The following is a 19,113-nucleotide window of genomic DNA, read 5'->3' on the forward strand; positions in this document are numbered from 1 at the left end:
TACAAAAACTGTCAACTGTGAGTGGACGACAGTCGACACCATAAACTGTATTACACTTGTTTACAAGAGGGTCCACCATTTTCAATTCATCATAACATTTAGAGACGTACAAATATACACTTCTATATAGCCAAAAAACAGGAAAAAACATGGTGTGTTGTGCTTTATTTGTAGGAAAAATGTGAAAACATAATTTAAAGTAATTCTTTAAGAATTACTTTAAATCATATATACGACTAATGGCCTATAAGAGAAATGGTCAAGTAGGTGGTATGCTAAATGCCTAAATTGTAATGCTATCCACCTACAGTAAATGGTGTACAGTGATGCCAATACACAATATTATTCTTTGTATTGGGTATAAGTGAGGGAGATAAGACTATAAAAAAAATATGGTGAGGCAGCTTTTTGCTTCTACGGCCCAACAGCCTGGAATAAACTTCCATTCGAGCTCAGACACGCACCCTCTGTAGACATTTTTAAATCTCAACTCCAGACTCACCTCTTCACCCTTGCTTTTAGTTGAGTTTTACTATGCACGTTCCTACCCTGCCCTGACTGATTTGCTGCATGTGGTGTTTCTATTTGTTTTTATTTATTTTATGTTCTTATATTCAATTTTGTTCTCTGCCATTGTTCTATCATTTTAACTACTTGTGTTTTATTGTATTTTATTTTTGTGTCCTGCCCTGTGAAGCACTTTGAGCTGCATTTATGTATGAAAGGTGCTATACAAATAAAGTTTATTATTATTATTATTATTATTATAAGCAGTGCTACTCGTCGTTAAAACTATCTAGATAGGACTGCCACCTTGTGGTTTCCTTCTGGAATGCATACCTTTTAGTTTACACAGCATTTTCTGTTAAAACAGACATGTAAAACATGTAAAAAAATTGCTGCATCTTTTCTAATTTTGAATGTGACTGAGCTCCAGTTGTTTTAACAATATTGATTGCTTATGTTTATATAGTGATTGTATAGGCTATAGTAGCTACTAGACTAAAGATCCAACTAGCTGTGAAATGGTTACTATTGAGAGTGAGGTTTAAAGGACAACTTTAGTTTTTTTTCAACCAAGGTTCATGTTTTAGGTTGTTATTAGAGAAACTAAAAGATGAGTGTTGTTTTCTTTTCATTTGGTGCTTTCTTTCGTTTTAGGGATTTTAGCTGTTTTTGATAGGGGGCGGGGGCATTCGAGCATGGGGCTAAATATGTATTCTTTTACAAAATATTATGGCGATTTATTTTTTTATTATTTACTATAGTCCTACTAAACCCCAGGAAATTACATCTGGCCACAAAAAAAATCACAGGATCTACAGAATGTGAAGGTAGCCTACTGGGGGGAAGCCACACTGTGTGTCATAGGCTCAATATGTCAGTTTGACACATTCAGTAGAACTCGTGAACTTTTGTGGCCAGATGAAATTTCCTGGGGTTTATTAGGACTATAGTAAATAATTAAATAAATCGCTATAAAATGTTGTAAAAAAATACATATTTAGCCCCATGCTCAAATGCCCCCGCCCCCCTGTCAAATACAGCTAAAATCCCTGAAACGAAAGAAAGCAGCAAATGAAAAAAAAAATAACACTCATCTTTTACTTTCTCTAATAACAACCTAAAACATGAATCTTGGTTGAAAAAAAACTAAAGTTGTCCTTTAAGGTGAAATGGTGGTCCAGGTCCATGTGAAACGAAGACAACCCTTTCCTATATGACTCTCTGTATGAGGATAATGACCTGACCCAGGGCTATATTTGGAATGCGTTGTTTAAACACAACACACACATTTTCTCTCTATCACATGCCTATACCTAATCTACCTGAGAAATTAGATATTTTGTAGCTTTGTACAAACCTGAGAAATACCAAACTTTATGTATTCTTCAGCGAGTGAAAAAACTATAAATATTTCTATCACAAGTTATGTCAAATTTTTATCATATACCTTTTGCTTCCACCATGGGGTGAATTCAGAGCTTTCACAGGGGAGGGACTATGGGAGGGCACAGAGAATTGCTCAATGAAGCTGACCGCACGCAGCTGACAGAATACTCTGCACAAAGGTGAAATAACATGTCATGTGGCGCAAGGCACAGGGAGATAAATAGAGCCAACATTAAGGAGTCTAGAGATTAACAAGGATACACTGTCTGTCACTGTGATCTTTCCATAGCGTGATCAATACCAAATTGGGAACTGTGTTTTCAGAGAAGACCGTATCGTAACATCGGGAGAACAACCTCTGGTATGGTTTCAGGATTCTGTCATTGTAAAATGTGTTTATTTATCAAGATATATTCACATTGCTATCATGACACAAATCACTAAAGAAATGTTTATCTTTTTTTATTTTAGTAAAGTAAGATATTAGGCTTCCAGTAGTTCCTGAATGTTGTTGGAACTTGATAAAGGTTTTAAACCTGTGTTGTTATGTCCAGTTTATGTTGACCCTTTGTATACATTTTTATGTGAATGTTCTCAAAAGTCTCTTCCATGTTTTATCTTATTAGTAAAGTTACAGCTCTCTCTGGTGGCAGGTTCAAGTACTGCAGCATAACAAAACCATTGCTAAACAGATGTACCTTTTCAAATCCCAGATCTAGTGCCCTTTGGCAGCAGATGGATTATGCAATGAAGTCCCTCAGCCTCCTAACTCCAACAACCCTCACAAAGTAAGTCTCTCTATCTATCTATCTATCTATCTATCTATCTATCTATCTATCTATCTATCTATCTATCTATCTATCTATCTATCTATCTATCTATCTATCTATCTATATAATTATATATTTTTATTTTTTGCCAGGTGTGTGACATCCAGTGTTTCTGCCATGTCGGGTCGGACTCCTCGCTCAAAGCCCTTCAGGGTCACATGTGCTGACCGTAGTGTGAAGAAGGGCATCATGGCAGATGGGCTGCAAGACCTGATTAACAAGGTAGGCTGTGAGATGGACTGGAGTAAAGGGTGAATTATAGTTGGTTATACAGTTCTACAAGCTCATAAATTGTTGCAAGCTTATAGATCGGCTATTTGTTATTGTGCGACTCTTGCACGCAACAAAGTATACAGCCTGTAACTCTGTGGGGGGGGGGGGAGATTAGAAGGTGTACTGGTACATAATAATGAATGAGTCATGACTGAGATGAAGACTTCTTAACATTCAAGTCTAGGCTGACAGTACAACAGGTCTTAGGTGTTAATGTTAATTTAACTCATTGCAGGTCCATTTTTACATTTGTTAGCTTCATCATCAATTCCTGACATGTAGCATTGTGACTCAAACAGACAAGGGCATGGTTAGATAAAAAGGTGAGTGAGTCAGAGGATGGTGACAGAGCAATGAGACGATATGGTTTGTGTCTAGAATATACTGCAATAATCACAATAGTTCTTCCTGCACCTTGTGATGAATCAAACTGGTGAGCACTGTGGTGAGCAACATGCGCTTCAAATCAGCAGGGCTTTTAGGATGTAAGGGGCTGTGTCCACCAAGATGTTTTTTTTCCGGAGCACAGCGAATTGTTGGGACAATGGGAGCAGCATGTTTTTTGGAACACAAGCGGCATGGTGCTGAGCATTTATTTTGGGATGGCATGTTCACGCGTGTGGTGTTTTTAATTTGCTTGAGCTGAAATGTTTTCAATCCATCTTTTTGAAGCATTTTTAGGCAAACATTTTGATAATTAACAAATGACAATAAATAGCCTCAGTGAACACGGCCCCTAATCATCAGCCTGCTCTGATTTGTATTAATTTAATTCCCAACTAAGCAGAGAGGAACTCTACTTGTTCAGGAATAGCAAGGTTTCCTCTAGTTCCTCTTACTTTCCTGTTCTACCTGCTCAGGTCATGGACTCCCTGCATGTGTCCTGTGTCAGTGCTCTGGTGCTGGATGAGGATGGGACAGGGGTAGATACGGAGGACTTCTTCCAGACCCTGCCTGAGAATGCTGTCCTCATGGTCCTGGAGAAGATGCAAAAATGGACCCCATCTCAGGTAAAACATTTCCAGAGATGCTGAATGGCCTGTGCCTCTTCGCCACTTCGAAACTCCAGTGACGTTCAGGAAGTTGTGGACTAGGCCAGATCACAGCCCATATGGGTATGATCTTTACGTAATTTCCAGGACGTCTTCACCAGTTTAAATAATATAGCTTATTCTGGGCCAGATCTGACTAGTTATGATAGGACTTAAGTTGATCAGACTCTCTCTGATTCAACCAGGGATGTCTGTCTTAGTGGGCAGAATGTATGTTGGTTGAAATCAGCTGATATTCTGGGCCAGATCTGTCTAGTCTTGGCTTGACTTGATCTGTCCCCAATACGTCACTAATTCATCCAGGTCCTGACCGTGTGTGCTGGGATGCAATTACTAACAGAAGATGGGCTCCTGCCCTATGGGCCACATGGCTCGACAAGGTTTACCAAAAATAGTCGATCTTCACACTCACACAATTGTGAAGATGAGTCCACCATAACATATAATCGCACTTGGAATGAGCTGTTGAACATGCAGCATATTCTCCTCTTATTCCATCCTCCCACTCCCAGATCAGTACCCCCAGAGTTCACCAAACTGAGCGCAGGGCGAAGCAAAGAAGAGACTTGGCCAAAGTGACCTTTGATCTGTACAAGAGCAACCCCAAGGACTTCATCGGCTGCCTGAGTATGAAGGCCACCCTGTATGGTGTATACTCTATGACCTACGACCTACACTGCTGTGGTGCCAAAAAGATGCTCAAGTGAGTGAAAGAGTGTGTGTGTGTGTGTGTGTGTGGGGGGGGGGGTGGTCTCTGGGTAGATGTGGGAGATGCTTCCCTGTTTTTCCTATCCGATTTCGCACCGGTGAGGGGAGGGAGGGGCTAGCCCACACTGTGCCTGCCGCAGTCAGCACACAGAAGTCAAGGCAGACGGCTGTGGAACGTGAAGCAGAGGCACAATGTCCAGTTGCTAATTCACAACTACTACTTTGGTGTTGAAACTTCGAATTTCTCTAACTATTATAAACTTTCACGACGGTACAAATAAAATTTATGAAACGGCTAAATTATACTAAATTGGTAAGTAAAATAATATAGCCTTTCCATAGGAATATATTTTTTATATTTTTCCAAGAAGAATACAATACATAAAAATAAATAAATACATAAAATGGTCTATGGTCTAATCCAGGGGTTTTCAACAGATTGTGAACCAGGGACCACCACCCTGACTTAGAATCAACCTGGGGACCACTGTTGTGTTGGGTGGGGATATGGGCTAAGATTAGTGCTTTTGTAAGTTAACACTTGCTATGCATCCCATGTGTATACCTCCCACTGTTTCTCAACCGTTGACTACTACTGGTAAAATGTCCTAATAATAATAATAATGGCTTTATTGTATTGTGTCCGGAACGCGACGGGGGCCTTCTGCACAGCCTGTTTCCACACTTCTGCTAAACTCTGAGTAGATAAAGAAAGATTAAAAATGTCAGTGATCGGTTGTGCAATCTCCAAGGCTGAAATTCTTGGATTGAGACGATCTGGACTTTTTTGGGTCAAGTGTGGACAGGGCACGCAACACATCTGGTACTAGAATAGGAGAGAAGTCAACATCAGAATCAACAGGTGAGCCAGTATTCTCGTGGACGCCTTGCTGAGCAGCTTCCAGCAAGTGTTTTAACTACTCTCCAGAAGCTGGAGAGATTACTCGCAGTATCTACGGTGAGAGATAGATAGTGTTCGGATTTGGATTTTCTAATAAGGGCCTTACATTTGTTTCTCAGCAACCGAAATAAAGTGACCATTGCTTGTTTCGAGTGTGCAACAAGTCACCTAATTCTCTAGAAAACCAGGGATTTACTCTATTCTTGATTCTGATTTTTTTTTTATGCTTGTTAATCAGCCAGAGAAGATGGTCGTGAAAAAAAACGAAAAGCCTCATCCACAGTTGGAATTGAGGAGATACGAAACCAATCGACTGATGCCTAATCATGGAGGAAGTTTTGTTCCGAGAAGTGTTTAACTTCTGACCGGGCACCCATTTTGGTGTTGGCATCATGTTATGCTTTAGCTATTGAAAAATAGCAGATCTACAAGCTCATATCGCGCCACCGAGTGGCGCGATACGAGCTTGTAGGTCTTCTATTTTTGAATAATCGAAGAACGACTGACATTTTTAGAATCTGATCTCAGGTCAGAATGGGTTCATCAGACCAGTGTGTGTCCAGTGGAAAACTCGTATGAATCTGATCTCAGGTCAGAATGGTTTAAGGCACCGCCGGAGGATAGTATAAGGCCATTACCTTTGGGTAGCTTAGTGCTCCTAATACAAGAAATTGCACAATGGTCACTTAGATCATTTGCAAATACACAGACAGCATTTGTTAAGATGATGTCAATTAAAGTGTCACCACCAGTAGCTGGATTATGCCTGGTGGGACAGCGAATGATCTGGACTAGGTTTAGGGTGTCACATTGCTGCTTAAAAAAACTAGCAGCTTTGTCGCTAGCCCAGTCCCAGTTCATATCGCAGAGACATAGAAGTTCGGTGTGGGCACACTTGGATAGCAGGTCTGTTAGATTACCCAAGGCTTCCGATAAAAGCAGACGGAGGTCTGTAGCAGCAGATGATGGTCAAGGGTGAGTTTGCCACCATTATCTGAACTACTAAAAACTCGAATTGTCTGGGAAATGATACTGAGTAAAGTACCTGCACCATATCTTGACACATCTTGCCTTCTGCCCCATCCATACGTGTTTGCAGGGAGTTTCTGCGGTGGACACTGTTCTCCATGCAGACCACAGGCCACATCCTGCTTGGCTCCTCCTGCTACATTGAGCAGCTGTTGGAGGAGGAGCAGCAGCAGGCAGCGAGTAACCTTGGACTACCACAGGAGAGCAGAATCAAACAGCTGCAGAGCATTCTACTAGGTGGCAAGGCTTCCCAGTGACACTGAACTGTGGCTGTGTTTTATACTGAGGAAAACGTGCAAAATAAATGTTCAGTAGATGAATTGGCAGTAGTGGATGCATTTCATTAAGCCAGGGCAGCCTTCTTGAGGTCTCAAATGAACGTGAAATGACCAGCGTTGCTTGGAAAGGCGTCCACTGTATCCTGGACTGCCTCAACAAAACTGTTGCAGAATGATGTTGTGTGTGTGTGTGTGGTGACTGTTTTTCTTTTGTGTGTTGGCCTCTAGCACTGCAGCACCCAGGTGCTTAAAAGACGTATTCAGCACCTTGTGGAGTTGTGCACGCCCCTCTTTCTGGGCTGTTTTAATACTGTTATGGTGTCGTAGACTACTAGACTTGCCATATGAGATATGGGTATAGGGGTATGTGTGTGGGGGGGGCTGTGAAGTGACAGGAGTGCATCTGTTTTCTGGCACAAGTGATGCTGTTGATGTCAATTTACTTGCTCTGTTACATGGATCTCAGAATGCACTTTTGCTGTCCATTATTATTTTCAAATTTGTCCCACAAATGTCAATGAAGAAATAAAATGATCACCTCTATTTGCTGTTTTTGCAGAACATGGAATATCTATTTTAGGAGAACATAAACGCTGCCATCCCTATTTTGAGGACATTTTATTGAAAGTTTGTAAATTGTTTGAAAATCTAAAAAATGGGTAATTTTAAAATGATTCATTTTAAAATGCATGACATGAACTTGAGACAGGCATTGTCCTGCTTGAGTAAAAGATTCATTATAAAATAAACATTTTAAGGTGTTTTTAATGTAAAAAATTGTTATATAGGGAAATTATTATAATGATTAATGAATACATGTGTATGACTGCTTGGACAGTGTAATTGGCACAAGGTGCAGCTGTCTCCTCCACGCGTTCCCAGTCTCTGCTGCTCTGTCAGCTGCAGCCTGGTGATGCCTCAGAGGAGACGAGAGCAGGCGAATGAGATGGCCATAGCATTTAGCAGCTGTAGGGAAGTGAAAGGAGAGGGAAGCAAGCCATGAAGCCATTACAGTGGGTTCCCCAATTAATTTTCCTCAAGGGCCATATTTTGACTAGCGTACCAGGCTGGGGGCCGAGTCTGCACGCGCGAGGTCGAGGTCTTGCCCTGAAAATTCATTTTCAGGGCAAGACACCATTTGAAAAGGATGCCCAGTTTGACATGCATAGGCTACTGACCCCCATTTAATGCCATTTATATCTGGGACCCTTAAAAATAAATTAAAAAAAAAACATTTTTTATTTATTTATTTTGGAAATTCTTTCATGGGCCACAAGGGGACGCTCTGTGGGCCGCAAATGGCCCGCGGGCCGCCTATTGGGGAACCCAAACAGTCAGTGGGTGATGGTTTGCTCTTCGCACTGCAGCACCTCATCAAAGAAGCTTGCTTGGAATTTGAATTGCCATCATTGTGATAGTTTAGAGACACTGTTTTTATGCCTGATTTATAGAGGAAATGTTTTCTTCAGAATCTGTGTCAATTTTAGTTGCTGCACTGCACGGTCACATTTTATGACTTTGTGCAGCACAGTTTGTTTAAAAACCTGCACAATTATGATCTCATGACTTTCCTGCACTGCTCTTTTCTTTTTGTATTTCTATTTTCTATAAATGGCAAAAGGCAAAAGTCTGCCAAAGGCAAAAACAATATATGTATAGGCTGTGTGGTAACAAGTGCATTTCAATGTTGAAATGTTGAGCTGATCATGCCAAGATTTCTAAAGTGAATAATGCAACAGGTTGTCTCTCAATATGCTATAGACATTTTTCTTTACACATTACCACATCAGTTTATTTCCTGTCGCAGTTTATTATGAATACCATGCAGTAGCTGGCGCCTGGCAAGAAATAAACTTGGACCAGTTATTCCCCAGAATGCAATTCCATTGACAATGTTTATTAAGCTACGTATGTATTCAAGTGTATTACATTAAATCCATTAAGTGCGTTATCAGTGCATGGCAGACTAGTGTTAAGCAGGGGCAGGCGGCTACGAATGGGAACTGTTTACTTTATAAGCGCTCACTCCACCAAGAAAACGGACATATTAGGTTGACCTTGAAGTTTGCATGGTTTTGCATACTCTGCTTGGCGATTACGACGATATAGTTGACATCGGAACGACCTACTTCACAGTAAAAAAAAAAGTGTCTCCTTATGTCTTACTCTTCTGTGACTGTTGCGCCTTGCGGCGCGAAATAGTCCTCCACACACAGGCGAGCCGCGAGCGCATCTAGGCTGTGGATCTGACCATGAGGAGACCACATGCGGTGCGTGCGTACAAAGAAACAATGTGCCACTGATCTGATGTAGCTTGTATTGTTTTTGTAGTAGCCTACGTGCGCGTGGTTGGTCCAGATAGAGGAGAGTATGAGCCTGGAGACTGGAGAGGGGGTCCATTCCGGAGACACAGAGATGGATCGGTTCGTCTGCTAACGGAGGTAAGAATTCGGACCCAGTATCTTTAAACATTTGTAGTGATCTGAACGAAATGGATATAGTTTCTCTCAAAGAATGTTGTAACAATTGGCAAGCAGAAAATAAAGATAGTCCTGACTCCTATCCGATATCTCGGCTATATAAACTTTAACGGTAACGCTTGCTTCATGGTTCACATTGTTTTAATCGTTTTATCGTTACACACGTATATAGCCCAACTTATTTCCAATTCCTATAATAGCTATATAGGTAGGCCTATACACTTCTCATTTCTGCTACAGGCTTGTTACCTTTTTAGCCTACCTAATGTGCAAAATGCATTGCAAAATTGCATGCATGGACATTTACAATATGTATTTGATATGTATTTTGGTATATAGCTATGGACTCTGGAGTATAAATAATTGCAGATTGTATGAATCTCTTTGCAATAAATAAATGGTGCTCAATAATGCTTTTTGGTAGGCAATTAAAATAAAGTAATTTGACTATACTTCTAATTAATTAATTACTATACTTTTAATTAAGTAAGTGATTAAGTTATTAAATCACTGCTCTCCATGTCAGCAATATTGATCAACATGGATTGCATAATGTGTTTTTAATAAAACAATATCTGGGAGTATCATGTTTGATACATGCAGGCTTTGAAGCGTTGTGTTTCTCCCACGCGCCTGTGGGATCTCTCGCTGCAACCTTAACCCTCTGACTGCAAACATGTATCTCTGCTATGTATCAATGTGCATACTGTATGTGTGCACATGTACAGTATGTCAGTGGGTACACTTGCACACATACGCGTCAATACTTAAATACAGCATTGGTTCTCAAATGTTTTCATGTTAAGCCCCCGATATTGATATCTATATATGTATTTCCTCAGAGACCCTCCTCATCTTAAAAGATGCACTGTGCCAGGGACAATTAACCTATGAGAGAAAATCAGCGCTGTTAAAATCTTTTTTAAAGTATTCAATATTTTCCACAATTCAAGATTTCTTAAAAAATATAGCCTATAGCCAAAGTATAAAATATGGTTAAAGTGATTAAACTGATAGTTATATTAACAAATTTAGCTTGGGACCCCCAGGGACTGCCTCAAGGACCCCTGGGGTCGCTGGACCCCACCTTAAGAACCACTGATGTACAGTACGTGTTCAAAATCAATAGTGTGAAATATCTGAATGAATTTATTCATTATTATTAGAATGTGCACAACAAGATCCAGACCAGAGTGTTATGGACCCATACAAGTCCTTTCCCTAAACTCTATAACACTGTGTTGGTCCGGGGGGGGGAAATGTGTGGCAATAATCCATCTCTTGCTACAACCAGCAGGACAATTTAATTAATCGTCTTCTAATTTCCACCTGCTGTATAGTTAAGTCTGTGACTATGACTAGACCAAATCAAAAATTGCGGTCTCTTAGATCTTTCCTCATTTTTCATTTTAGTGCTCATGGTGTTCTGATTACAAATTCCATCCCCATTATGGGATTGAAATATTGTAAGTCAAATATTTAACCCATTCTGACCTGAGATCAGATTCATACGAGGTTTCCACTGGGACACACACTGGTCTGATGAACCCATTCTGACCTGAGATCAGATTCATACGAGGTTTCCACTGGACACACGCTGGTCTGATGAACCCATTCTGACCTGAGATCAGATTCATACAAGGTTTCCACTGGACACACGCTGGTCTGATGAACCCATTCTGACCTGAGATCAGATTCATACGAGGTTTCCACTGGGACACACACTGGTCTGATTAACCCATTCTGACCTGAGATCAGATTTAAAAAAAAATCGTTCTTCGATTTTTTTCAAAAATAGCAGACCTACAAGCTCGTATCGCGCCACTCGGTGGCGCGATATGAGCTTGTAGATCTGCTATTTTTCAATAGCTAAAGCACGACATGATGCCAACACCAAAATGGGTGCCCGCTCAGAATGGGTTAAACAAATATTCACAAACGTGGAAGAAATGTGGGAAGTTACTTCCTTGGCCTACTGGCAGCGTGCATAAGAAATCTGCCAATGCTGAGATAGACACAAAGATAGGGACGATCATGAGGTATCATATACTGTAGGTACGGTAAAAGTAAACAGAAATTGTACAAATATACAAAGAGAAATCACATCTGTGTGAAGTGAGGGGCGCTCTTATCATCATACATCATCACATTCTGGCCAATCACAATAGTATTGGCGTCCTCACTTTTCTGTCCTCACTTTTATGTACGTTGCTCAGCCAATGAAATCATCACTATGTGGTGCTCAGCCAATGAAATCATCACTATGTGGTGCTCAGCCAATGAAATCATCACTATGGGGTTCACACAAACACACAAAGCTGTGCATAGGAGGGCGCCCCTCAAAAATGACTCACAATGACCTATAACAATAATCAAAATATATAATGTACTATGGCCAAAATAAAATAGGTCATATTTAATAACTTTCTCCTCAATTATTATTGGAAATAGCCAATCTACAGCCGATCTGGAAATAGTAGAGCTTGTAGATCTGCTATTTCCACTATCTTTTGAAAAATGTATGATAATCTTTCAACATGGAAACGATCATGCCGATTATGCAAAACAATTGCATTCATCTCCAATAATTGTGATTAGGCGATGTTATAATTGTGACAATGTATCAGCTCCTTTAATTGGTACATTGGATGAGGCATTGGACGAGACAAAATGTGTTTCGTCCAATCAATGCCTCATCCAATGTACCAATTAAAGGTACCATTTAATGGTCTTGTGTTCATCAAGAAGAACGCTTAGCAGGTGTCCTGATGTACAACGGTCTGTGTGCAGTGCACCACTGACGGTGGTGTGTCTGTGTATTGTACAACGGTCTGTGTGCAGTGCACCACTGACGGTGGTGTGTCTGTGTATTGTAGAACGGTCTGTGTGCAGTGCTCCACTGACGGTGGTGTGTCTGTGTATTGTAGAGGAGAGAGCACTCTGTGACTTTATGGAAGCGTCAGCCATTCTGTATTGTGTTTCATTATAATTCCCTTGTACTTTTAGTACATTTTTTTCCTTCTTTTGTTTTTACAGTTGGAAGCTGTCAATGCACTTGTCAGTGAAGTGTCTGCTCTTGTGCATTGCTTTGTCACAAGTATATGCAGTGATAAATTGCATTGTCTTGAAAACGTGATGGAAGTGTTGGATTGTTGGATCTGGCCGGGCTGGATCCGCGGAGGTCGAGGGACCGTCCTGGCTGTCATAATTTCATAATAATAAAGTTCATACATTACAGAAGATGATTTGATGGTTTTGCTTATTGGTGTTAAAACGAATAGGCCTACTTTCTGTCCATATGCTAGAGAGGTATAGGAGCCAAAACATGTAACATAACACCACATTGTTGTTTTCAGATGGGAACCTTGTATGTCCACAACTGTTACTTTTTCAGGAAATGAAGAAAACCTGTATACCAATGGATCCAATGTTGTAGTTATTATTTTGTCACAATATCCTGTTAATACTTTACATTGGTTCAATAATAATAGAACCAAAAGACACACTTAAGGACTTTTACAAAGAAATGTAAAATAGCAAAAGAAATAGCCAATCTGCAATGTGAACTTCTTTGCTACTTGTGTGTGACGCTGTAGTAGCGTCACACACAAATATGGAGGTACAGATATGGAGGTACAAGGTTTCTGCCGGACAGACACGATATGCTTTATGTACTTGCAAGGTAAAGGGGAAAACAAGGGTGTGTGTATACTGTACATACTGTACACACAAGGCCAACAGGACACAGGTGAACATGGTGGCAACTGGCAACACAGGACAGGCTGAGAGGAACGAGCAGGTGGGAAAGAATGTGGTTGTGGCTAGAGGAGAGACAGAGGCAGAGACAGGGCGCATCCAGACAGTAGATTCACAGAGATACCAAATGCCGCGAGTGGCAGGAGTCTCTTCTTGGTTTTTAGACAGCTGGTGGATGGAAGATGAAGCTCGCGTGGATGGGGGGCACTCTCTACTACTGTAGATTGGGCATGCTAGCACCTCTGCCTCCTAGTCCATGCAGCTTCTTGGTCTTGTTGATGTTGAGCTCAAGGTTGTTCTTACAGCATAGTGTCAGGGATCTGTCATTTCCCTGAATCTATGCCCATTTTAAAAATTATCTTCCTATAATTGGTCCTCATTATAAGATGGAAACATTTCTGTGTATACTTCTCAAAGGTGGGGTGTAGACAGTTTACTAATGGCCTACCGATGACATTATCAGTGGTAAGATTTTAAACTATTTTTTTTATTGATGCAAGATCATTATTTCAGCATGCTAATTTTCCAGGAAGAGAAAGTCTTGACCTGTGTTCCATCAGGATGATTATTCGTTGGTCTTGAGACGTCTGAATGGCATGTATATGAAGGTATTTGAAATCTTAAATTTTCTTGATGTCAATGCTGTTATCAATGGAGCACATGGGTGAATGAGCCAAGTCTACAATCAGAATCAGAATGTATTTATCTGCACAGATGGAAAAACAACAACCTGTAGAAATAATAAACACTTCTGGAAACAAATAGTCCTTGCATACAAGTGCCATCATCATCTACTCTATAACCACAGTATATCCTCTGAACTGTTTTCATAAAGGCCACATAAAGGGACTTGGTCCTTTCTGCTGGCAGAATGTACAAGATCCTGGTTCACTCCTTACGTTTTGGCTCTTGTTTTTCCTCCCACATTTCTCTTTGATGAAAGAAGAAGAACAAAGTTCCAGGGCCTGGCCAACAGCCTCAGCTGAAGGCCCCACTATCCACAACCATCTGTATATGTTTCCCTTCATCCTGTTCATTCCCCACTCAATCAGTTTTCTGTCCTTGATTCCTTGCCTTACATCTCTCTTGTTCTCTCTCTGTCATATTTCCCTCACTGATCACATTGCCAATGTGATCTGAAATACTTTCTATTGAAAGTTTAATAATATAGAACTAGTCCATACCCGACGATGTATACAGCCAAAAATGCAGATGTTTGGAGGTTTGTGTTATGCTGCACACTCGGTATGCATCGTTAAAGTTTTGGAGAGTGCTTTAATCCTGTTGCTGTACGTGTGGTCATTTACAACCCAAAGTGGAATCGTTGCCACCCACAACCATGTGCAGTTTAAGAGCCAGTATGTTGTGTATTTGTTGTGGGATGAATTACACAGCACAATTACAATTACGGACGGACGGACGGACGGAGTGCAAAACATACTCTCTCTCCCCATGCCTTCAGCCTGGTGGAGACAATTACACAGAAGCATACAGCAGTCCATCCCAGCCCCAATTCCAGATATTGAGTCCACCAATAGTACTTCTCCAAAGATGTTTAGAGCTCGCCCAGAGCCGGGAACGATATCAGAGTCCTGATACATGCATGTGGTAAGGTAATGTCCCCATGTCATATTTGTCCGTCCTATTCAGCAGCCTGTATGACAGTGGCTCATAATTGTTCCAGTGAGGCGTCCCAGAGGGATGGTGCAGGTGCAGATGGGTTTTTCCAGTCCTTAACCAATTCTGAAAGGGTACCCATTTTGGTGTTGGCATCATGTTATGCTTTAGCTATTTAAAAATAGCAGATCTACAAGCTCATATCGCGCCACCGAGTGGCGCGATACGAGCTTGTAGGTCTGCTATTTTTGAAAAATCGAAGAGCGACTGACATTTTTAGAATCTGATCTCAGGTCAGAATGGGTTCATCAGACCAGTGTGTGTCCGGCGGAAACCTCGTATGAATCTGATCTCAGGTCAGAATGGGTTAACCAACAGCCTCCTCCTACCTGACATGATAGCAGTTTCTCCTGCTATCCATCCATTCTCCTGCAAGGTCTTCTTAAAATGGTCAGTCTACCTCATCTTGTTAGTGCGTCTGCGGCTCCTCACCACTCGTTTGTACATTGATTAATTTCAACACCTTGGATATGATCTGAAGAATGCCATGGTGAAAACATGCTAGACTTTGGTGACACACAGCCAGGAGCTCCCTAGTGAACCTGTTGCATTGCAGGGGACTTCATTAGGAAGTCCACTGCACCTGGGTTTCATCACTGACAAATCATCAGGAATGGGGAGCTGGATATCGCTGATGTTTTATCTGAATTTAAAAAGGAATTGGGCTGAGCGCGCCGCCTGCTATGCTTTGCTTCTGCAATGCTTTCATCTCTGTAGACACTGACCAAACACTGAGCTGCTAACTAACTAACCATTGGCAGACACTGGAGAACCTTTGACCTTTCACTTCTACCTTATGAGTGTTACATGGTTTGGTTCTTCACACTTCTTCTTTATGTCATTTTTGTTCCTCAACCTCTAATCAAATGTCAGATTTGATTCACTTTCTTGAACCATGGACTGTAGCAATGTTGCTTTACCGAAGTGCCAATGCAAGATTCTCTAGTAATTGTCCTGCCGCTATATCGCCATTCTCCAGCGGATTGTCTTGGTTATAATGCTGCTGTTATCCATACTGTATACATAAGGCAGCCCTTAGGGATTGACTGAGTGTTTGCTTGGGGGTTGGAGGAAGGAGGAGAGATACTATAGGGGGAGGGGAGTCATCTTTTCTTTTTTTCCTTTCCATTTATCTCCCTGGGGCATCTTGTTTACCTGTAATGCTTCTTTGCCATGGTGCTCTACCTTTCCTATGCCATTCATTCACTCACACATTACATATCCATCATGTCGTTTGACTCACCACTTGTTATGATCAGTACTTTATTTTGATTTTTTACAAACACATAAAACATAAGACCTACAATACAAACACAAGCAACAACAGCAGAGTACATATTCATGGATAGACAATTAAGATAGATAAGATAAACAAATAAAGATTAAAATAAAGGAGAAAAAAAAGGAAAAATCAAATTAAAATGTGAAAATAGTTTACATCATTTACACGACCAAACGCAGCATCATCAACCGTATCATAATGTGTAGTAATACAATAAACAATCAAGAGGGCATTGCCTGACCATGGCTCACACCAAGGGACCTGCAACATGACTGAGGAACACGTCCCACTTCAGATCATATTTATCCAACTGATTATTCATCTTAAAGGATAACCTCTCCAAAGCAGCCACAGTACCGAGCTGAGTGAACCATAGTTACCATACATGTGCTGGAGGTAAAACCTCAGACTTCCATTCCTTAACGACTCACCACTTGTGAGTACTGAGTACTGCATGGTTAGATAAGATGAGTGGTTCTCAAAAGATGTCAGCAGCTTGTCAATGCTTTTGTGTCATGGACTCGCACATGAGACATTGTTCACCATTATTCAAAAATCACACCTGTGTGAAGTGAGGGTCACTCTTATCATCATACACAATCATAAACTTTTGATGTCATCACACTTTTACCTTCAATATGTACTTTGCTCAGCCAATCAAATCATCGCTATGGGGTGATCAGCCCCATATCACAAGTCAATATTTGTCTTCACACAGACCCGGAAAGCTGGGCATAGGAGGGGCTATAGTGCCCATTAAAAATAGCCGATCTAGCTTGTAGCTATCTTTGAATAGCCAAAACATTAAATAGGATTAAACCATTTCCCATTTTGTTGGAGACCCGCTCGAGGACCCCTGGGTTTCCCCAGACCAGACCCCACTGTGATACTCAGACTAACAGACCCCTGGGTTTCCCCAGACCAGACCCCACTGTGAGACTCAGACTAACAGACCCCTGGGTTTCCCCAGACCAGACCCCACTGTGAGACTCAGACTAACAGACCCCTGGGTTTCCCCAGACCAGACCCCACTGTGAGACTCAGACTAACAGACCCCTGGGTTTCCCCAGACCAGACCCCACTGTGAGACTCAGACCCCTGGGTTTCCCCAGACCAGACCCCACTGTGAGACTCAGACCCCTGGGTTTCCCCAGACCAGACCCCACTGTGAGACTCAGACCCCTGGGTTTCCCCAGACCAGACCCCACTGTGAGACTCAGACTAACAGACCCCTGGGTTTCCCCAGACCAGACCCCACTGTGAGACTCAGACTAACAGTGAAAGCACATTGACTTTATTTGTTTATTTAGACGGGACAATGTCATGTCCTGTTATTATCGCCAGGCTGTGATTTTATTTACTGGATGGTTATCCCTTTGTGGTCTTTGGCCTGTCACACGTACAGTAGCACGGTGTCACCAGAGACCTTTGGTGGTCTTTGGCCTGTCACACGTACAGTAGCACGGTGTCACCAGAGACCTTTGGTGGTCTTTGGCCTGTCACACGTACAGTAGCACGGTGTCACCAGAGACCTTTGGTGGTCTTTGGCCTGTCACACGTACAGTAGCACGGTGTCACCAGAGACCTTTGGTGGTCTTTGGCCTGTCACATGTACAGTAGCACGGTGTCACCAGAGACCTCTGGTGGTCTTTGGCCTGTCACACGTACAGTAGCATGGTGTCACCAGAGACCTTTGGTGGTCTTTGGCCTGTCACACGTACAGTAGCACGGTGTCACCAGAGACCTTTGGTGGTCTTTGGCCTGTCACACGTACAGTAGCATGGTGTCACCAGAGACCTTTGGTGGTCTTTGGCCTGTCACATGTACAGTAGCACGGTGTCACCAGAGACCTTTGGTGGTCATTGGCCTGTCACACGTACAGTAGCACGGTGTCACCAGAGACCTTTGGTGGTCTTTGGCCTGTCACACGTACAGTAGCATGGTGTCACCAGAGACCTTTGGTGGTCTTTGGCCTGTCACACGTACAGTAGCATGGTGTCACCAGAGACCTTTGGTGGTCTGTGGCCTGTCACACGTACAGTAGCATGGTGTCACCAGAGACCTTTGGTGGTCTTTGGCCTGTCACACGTACAGTAGCATGGTGTCACCAGAGACCTGTGGTGGTCTTTGGCCTGTCACACGTACAGTAGCATGGTGTCACCAGAGACCTTTGGTGGTCTTTGGCCTGTCACACGTACAGTAGCACGGTGTCACCAGAGACCTTTGGTGGTCTTTGGCCTGTCACACATACAGTAGCACGGTGTCACCAGAGACCTTTGGTGGTCTTTGGCCTGTCACACGTACAGTAGCATGGTGTCACCAGAGACCTTTGGTGGTCTTTGGCCTGTCACACGTACAGTAGCACGGTGTCACCAGAGACCTTTGGTGGTCTTTGGCCTGTCACACGTACAGTAGCACGGTGTCACCAGAGACCTTTGGTGGTCTTTGGCCTGTCACACATAGCATGGTGTCACCAGAGACCTTTGGTGGTCTTTGGCCTGTCACACATAGCATGGTGTCACCAGAGACTTTAGTGTCACACACTTCAGCATCTGTACCCTCATTAATCTAGACTATAGTGCTCCATTGCTATGGCAACAGTCATGGGGAGAAAATGGAGACCATCACTCAACTAAACGCATTCTTCCAGTTCAGTTGCATATTTATAAATAGCTTGTGGTTTGGTGGTCGTTGCCGTTTGTATAACACTATAGACATATCCAATAGTAATTTATTATATTGATATTAGGCCTAATATATTGTATTTACTTTTATCCCATTCTGACCGGGCACCCATTTTGGTGTCAGCATCATGTTATGCTTTAGCTATTTAAAAATAGCAGATCTACAAGCTCATATCGCGCCACCGAGTGGCGCGATACGAGCTTGTAGGTCTGCTATTTTTGAAAAATCAAAAAAAACGACTGACATTTTTAGAATCTGATCTCAGGTCA

General features: G+C 42.0%; 1 protein-coding gene across 1 annotated transcript; it reads left to right on the forward strand.

Annotated features, from left to right (window-relative positions):
* The first annotated feature begins 2,129 nt into the window (after window positions 1-2,129).
* On the forward strand, window positions 2,130-7,392 carry cidec (cell death inducing DFFA like effector c). Its single transcript, XM_083772052.1, has 6 exons — window positions 2,130-2,254; window positions 2,607-2,681; window positions 2,816-2,945; window positions 3,857-4,006; window positions 4,561-4,751; window positions 6,757-7,392. Exons 2-6 carry the CDS (start codon window positions 2,629-2,631, stop codon window positions 6,941-6,943), a joined length of 711 nt encoding a protein of 236 aa, XP_083628178.1. The 5' UTR covers window positions 2,130-2,254; window positions 2,607-2,628; the 3' UTR covers window positions 6,944-7,392.
* Window positions 7,393-19,113: the final 11,721 nt, after the last annotated feature.

Source organism: Protomyctophum parallelum (assembly GCF_964188405.1).
Source record: "Protomyctophum parallelum genome assembly, chromosome: 8".
NCBI classification, from domain to species: Eukaryota; Metazoa; Chordata; class Actinopteri; order Myctophiformes; family Myctophidae; genus Protomyctophum; species Protomyctophum parallelum.